Here is a 6,589-nt window from a genome sequence, read left to right on the forward strand (position 1 = left end):
TCAAAACACGTTATTGTAAAAACGTTATGACGAAAATGTTGAGAACCGCAGCAACGCGCGGGCTTCCGAATCTAGTTGCTACTAAAGACAAGTTTTTTGGGGGGTCCATGACCCACTTCCAGTCCCTTAAATCCTCATCATGTGATGCTTGAGTTTAGGTCATGGGTTCGGTTCATCCTATTAATCAATCTCTAGTCCTTTTTGAATAATGCCTGACAATTGATTTAAAAAAAAAAAAAAATACTGAAAATACTTGCAATAATACGGAGTAAAACAGGTAAGAAACATATCAATAAAACAACTATCGATTGTTTTTTAATTATTGAGACCCATTGATAAATTTACAAAGTAATACTTCCACGATAAAAAAATGTCACTACTCAAAAATAAACATTTACCAATTACCAAAAGTAATTAATTAAACCCTAACAACCAAATCTTCATAAACAATAAACCAAATCAATCCCATAATCTAATTAAATCTCCCCACTCCTCCACCGTAAAAAAAGTCCAACTGACCGTTGACCACATCATTTAATCCATCGCCGGAACCCAACGCCGGCGCAGTATTGTTGAGGATCATCACCTCATGAGCTCTAGTCACCACTTTTTTCTTCAGTTCAATCAACGAATAAAGATACTCTTCCAATTGCATCACATCCATTCCGTCGATATCATCATCCTCGTACCACCGCCGCCGTCCGCCGCCACTGTTCAAAACCATCTTTTGCTTCTCCAATTCCAACTCCTTCGAAACTAAATCATAATGTCGATTAAACTCGTCCACCGGAAACAACGGCGGCGTAACGTAATTCTGGTCACCGTTGTTCAAATAACGGTCAATGATGACGTCAGTATTAGAATGACCGAATGTATAAACTTTACCACCGGGTGAGTGAACAAGAATGGCGACTTCGACACCGGTCAAGACACAAAGTTCCGCTATTTTCTTGAAAAGTCCGGTTCGGCGTTTGGAGAATGTGACTAGAAGGCTGTTGGTTTCTTGAATTTTCTTGATTTCGATCTTTTTACGGCCCTGAGTTTGTTTTTTCTTCTTGCTTGTTTCGCCGGAAAAATTTGTTATAACCATCGTGATGGTGGTTGTCGGACGATGGTGTGTTTTTTGAATTAATTAAAAAATAAAAAGAATACAATTATTATACGGAGTATTATCGTATATTTTGGGAGAAAATTGAGTTGTGATATGATCGAGAGAAAAAAGGGTGATGTTTTGTAAGAGAATTAGAGAGGATTGATTGATTGATAATTATAAAGCACTGAGCTTGATCCGGAATATATACTGTAAAAATATACGCGTAAATATAGATTTTGAGTTTTTGGTTATGGTAACTTTGGGCAAAAGTATTCCTTTTTTTTTTTTTTTTTTTTTTTTTTTTACAGCGATTGGGATCACTCGAGGGGAACTAAGCTACCCATTGCGATCATCTTCCTTTTCGATTATGCCGATATAGCGATAATAACTCCGCCCCCATCGCTGCCCGGGAGGAAATCTTGAAACCGATCCAAGGGAACGACCAAATAAAACTCCACTCCTCTTTACCCCCAAACAATATGGGAAATGTGCAATGGGTGGATACTTCATGACAGGGATGAAATTGTTTTTATTTCCTTTTCTCTTATTACGTTAAATGTAATCACAATTTTATTTAATGAATTTGCTAGCGTCAGCGATGATTTAAAGGTGTATGGATTTGCGTTTTAAAAATTAATTAGTGAAACATGTTTTAGGTATTAGTAAATGTAAATGATAAAGTCATTTATTTTAATAACCCGTTTGACTAAGAAACTTGTCGTTGTTTTTACAAATATATAGAGACATGTATTTTCGCATACATATGTAGCGTAATTAATTTCGTAAAAAGAATCTATATTTGAATATTAATAATATAATAATTATTATTATAATTATTATTATATTAAAAGTAAATAATAATAATAAAGTTCACTAAAGATTTAGTATTTATATTTTTAATAATAATTATTATTATTAGTATTAATAAATGTCTTTTAAATTTTTTTAGAAAATTAAAATTACAATTTAGGAGAAATTAGTATTTGTAGTGACCCGAACTTTTCCATGTTTATATATATTAATTGAGATTGATATTTACATGATTAAATGTTTCCAACATGTTAAGCAATCAAACTTGTTAAGACTTGATTAATTGAAATAGGTTTCATATAGACAATTGACCACCCAAGTTGACCGGTGATTCACGAACGTTAAAACTTGTAAAAACTATATGATGACATATATATGGATATATATATAGTTAACATGATACTATGATAAGTAAATATATCATTAAGTATATTAACAATGAACTACATATGTAAAAACAAGACTACTAACTTAATGATTTTTAAACGAGACATATATGTAACGATTATCGTTGTAAAGACATTTAATGTATATATATCATATTAAGAGATATTCATACATGATAATATCATGATAATATAATAATTTAAAATCTCATTTGATATTATAAACATTGGGTTAACAACATTTAACAAGATCGTTAACCTAAAGGTTTCAAAACAACACTTACATGTAACGACTAACGATGACTTAACGACTCAGTTAAAATGTATATACATGTAGTGTTTTAATATGTATTTATACACTTTTGAAAGACTTCAATACACTTATCAAAATACTTCTACTTAACAAAAATGCATACAATTACATCCTCGTTCAGTTTCATCAACAATTCTACTCGTATGCACCCGTATTCGTACTCGTACAATACACAGCTTTTAGATGTATGTACTATTGGTATATACACTCCAATGATCAGCTCTTAGCAGCCCATGTGAGTCACCTAACACATGTGGGAACCATCATTTGGCAACTAGCATGAAATATCTCATAAAATTACAAAAATATGAGTAATCATTCATGACTTATTTACATGAAAACAAAATTACATATCCTTTATATCTAATCCATACACCAACGACCAAAAACACCTACAAACACTTTCATTCTTCAATTTTCTTCATCTAATTGATCTCTCTCAAGTTCTATCTTCAAGTTCTAAGTGTTCTTCATAAATTCCAAAAGTTCTAGTTTCATAAAATCAAGAATACTTTCAAGTTTGCTAGCTCACTTCCAATCTTGTAAGGTGATCATCCAACCTCAAGAAATCTTTGTTTCTTACAGTAGGTTATCATTCTAATACAAGGTAATAATCATATTCAAATTTTGGTTCAATTTCTATAACTATAACAATCTTATTTCAAGTGATGATCTTACTTGAACTTGTTTTCGTGTCATGATTTTGCTTCAAGAACTTCGAGCCATCCAAGGATCCATTGAAGCTAGATCCAATTTTTCTCTTTTCCAGTAGGTTTATCCAATGAAATTAAGGTAGTAATGATGTTCATAACATCATTCGATTCATACATATAAAACTATCTTATTTGAAGGTTTAAACTTGTAATCACTAGAACATAGTTTAGTTAATTCTAAACTTGTTCGCAAACAAAAGTTAATCCTTCTAACTTGACTTTTAAAATCAACTAAACACATGTTCTATATCTATATGATATGCTAACTTAATGATTTAAAACCTGGAAACACGAAAAACACCGTAAAACCGGATTTACGCCGTCGTAGTAACACCGCGGGCTGTTTTGGGTTAGTTAATTAAAAACTATGATAAACTTTGATTTAAAAGTTGTTATTCTGAGAAAATGATTTTTATTATGAACATGAAACTATATCCAAAAATTATGGTTAAACGCAAAGTGGAAGTATGTTTTCTAAAATGGTCATCTAGACGTCGTTCTTTCGACTGAAATGACTACCTTTACAAAAACGACTTGTAACTTATTTTTCCGACTATAAACCTATACTTTTCTGTTTAGATTCATAAAATAGAGTTCAATATGAAACCATAGCAATTTGATTCACTCAAAACAGATTTAAAATGAAGAAGTTATGGGTAAAACAAGATTGGATAATTTTTCTCATTTTAGCTACGTGAAAATTGGTAACAAATCTATTCCAACCATAACTTAATCAACTTGTATTGTATATTATGTAATCTTGAGATACCATAGACACGTATACAATGTTTTGACCTATCATGTCGACACATCTATATATATTTCGGAACAACCATAGACACTCTATATGTGAATGTTGGAGTTAGCTATACAGGGTTGAGGTTGATTCCAAAATATATATAGTTTGAGTTGTGATCAATACTGAGATACGTATACACTGGGTCGTGGATTGATTCAAGATAATATTTATTTATTTCTGTACATCTAACTGTGGGCAACTAGTTGTAGGTTACTAACGAGGACAGCTGACTTAATAAACTTAAAACATCAAAATATATTAAAAGTGTTGTAAGTATATTTTGAACATACTTTGATATATATGTATATATTGTTATAGGTTCTTGAATCAACCAGTGGCCAAGTCTTACTTCCCGACTAAGTAAAAATCTGTGAAAGTGAGTTATAGTCCCACTTTTAAAATCTAATATTTTTGGGATGAGAATACATGCAGGTTTTATAAATGATTTACAAAATAGACACAAGTACGTGAAACTACATTCTATGGTTGAATTATCGAAATCGAATATGCCCCTTTTTATTAAGTCTGGTAATCTAAGAATTAGGGAACAGACACCCTAATATACGCGAATCCTAAAGATAGATCTATCGGGCCCAACAAGCCCCATCCAAAGTACCGGATGCTTTAGTACTTCGAAATTTATATCATATCCGAAGGGTGTCCCGGAATGATGGGGATATTCTTATATATGCATCTTGTTATTGTCGGTTACCAGGTGTTCACCATATGAATGATTTTTATCTCTATGTATGGGATGTGTATTGAAATATGAAATCTTGTGGTCTATTGTTACGATTTGATATATATAGGTTAAACCTATAACTCACCAACATTTTTGTTGACGTTTAAAGCATGTTTATTCTCAGGTGAATATTAATAGCTTCCGCTGTTGCATACTAAAATAAGGACAAGATTTGGAGTCCATGTTAGTATGATATTGTGTAAAAACTGCATTCAAGAAACTGATTTCGATGTAACATATTTGTATTGTAAACCATTATGTAATGGTCGTGTGTAAACAGGATATTTTAGATTATCATTATTTGATAATCTACGTAAAGCTTTTTAAACCTTTATTTATGAAATAAAGGTTATGGTTTGTTTTAAAAATGAATGCAGTCTTTGAAAAACGTCTCATATAGAGGTCAAAACCTCGCAACGAAATCAATTAATATGGAACGTTTTAATCAATAAGAACGGGACATTTCAGTTGGTATCAGAGCGTTGGTCTTAGAGAACCAGAATTTTGCATTAGTGTGTCTTATCGAGTTTGTTAGGATGCATTAGTGAGTCTGGACTTCGACCGTGTTTACTTGAAAAATGATTGCTTAACAAATTTTGTTGGAAACTATATATTTTTAACATGTGAATATTATGTGATATATTAATCTCTTAACGCGTTTGATATTATGTGATAGATGTCTACCTCTAGAACAAGTCCCATTGACTCACCTAATAATAATGAAGAGTCAAATGTAAATTGGAATGATTCATGGACTGATTCACAAGTTCCCGAAGAGGAACCGGAAGAAGAGTCGGAACCGGAAGAAGAATCGGAACCGGAAGAAGAATCGGAACCGGATGAAGAAATAGAATCGGTGGGGGAAATAATAAAACGGTTAAGTAAAAGAAAATCCTCAACCAACCGATCAAGGTTAATTATGGTCAATGGTGTTTCCGCCAAGGAAGCAAAATATTGGGAGGATTACCAATTCTCCGATGAATCGGATTCCGACGAGAATTCCGATGATGTTATAGAAATTACCCCAACTGAATTTAAAAGGGCAAAAGAAAATAATAAGGGAAAGGGCATAAAAATAGAGAAATCTAATTCCAACCCCGATGAACTTTATATGTATCGTCAACCCCCGAAGTCCTTAAGTTGTAACAATGACCCGGGAACCTCTAAACCACCAGGTTTTTCTAAACCAATGTGGACAACGACGGCTCGTATTAGGGGAACATCATATATCCCTAGAAACTTGGCAAAACGAACCAAAACCGAAGAAGAAGAAACGAGCGAGTCGGAATAAGATAGTTGTATTCGTGTGGTGTAATATATGTAATATAGTGTTCTTATGCTTTATGATATATGTAAAAATTGCTTGTATTAATAAGTATTTTTTTTTATGAATCTAACTCTTGTCTATTTTACAGTTTAAAAACACAAAATGGATAGACAACCCAATATTTTAAGAGACCTACCCGGAGACATGATTGATGAAATCTTGTCTAGAGTCGGCCAGAATTCTTCGGCACAACTATTTAAGGCGAGATCAGTTTGTAAGACATTCGAAGAACGTTCCAAGAATGTCTTGGTTTATAAGAGACTTTCGTTTGAAAGATGGGGGATATCACATTGGGAAACCCATAAGTTACGATGTGTTTACTTTGACGCATATATTGCGGGGAACCCAAATGCTATTTTACGCAACGGGTTAAGAAATTATTTTGACTCAATGTATCCGAATATAG

The 6,589-nt window shown here is 32.5% G+C and overlaps 1 protein-coding gene across 1 annotated transcript; it reads right to left on the reverse strand.

Moving 5' to 3' along the window:
- Positions 1-380: 380 nt before the first annotated feature.
- On the reverse strand, positions 381-1,090 carry LOC139875703 (agamous-like MADS-box protein AGL62). Its single transcript, XM_071863034.1, has one exon. It carries the CDS (start codon positions 1,088-1,090, stop codon positions 473-475), a length of 618 nt encoding a protein of 205 aa, XP_071719135.1. The 3' UTR covers positions 381-472.
- Between the last annotated feature and the right edge of the window lie 5,499 nt (positions 1,091-6,589).

Source organism: Rutidosis leptorrhynchoides, chromosome 1 (genome assembly GCF_046630445.1).
Source record: "Rutidosis leptorrhynchoides isolate AG116_Rl617_1_P2 chromosome 1, CSIRO_AGI_Rlap_v1, whole genome shotgun sequence".
Lineage (NCBI taxonomy): Eukaryota > Viridiplantae > Streptophyta > Magnoliopsida > Asterales > Asteraceae > Rutidosis > Rutidosis leptorrhynchoides.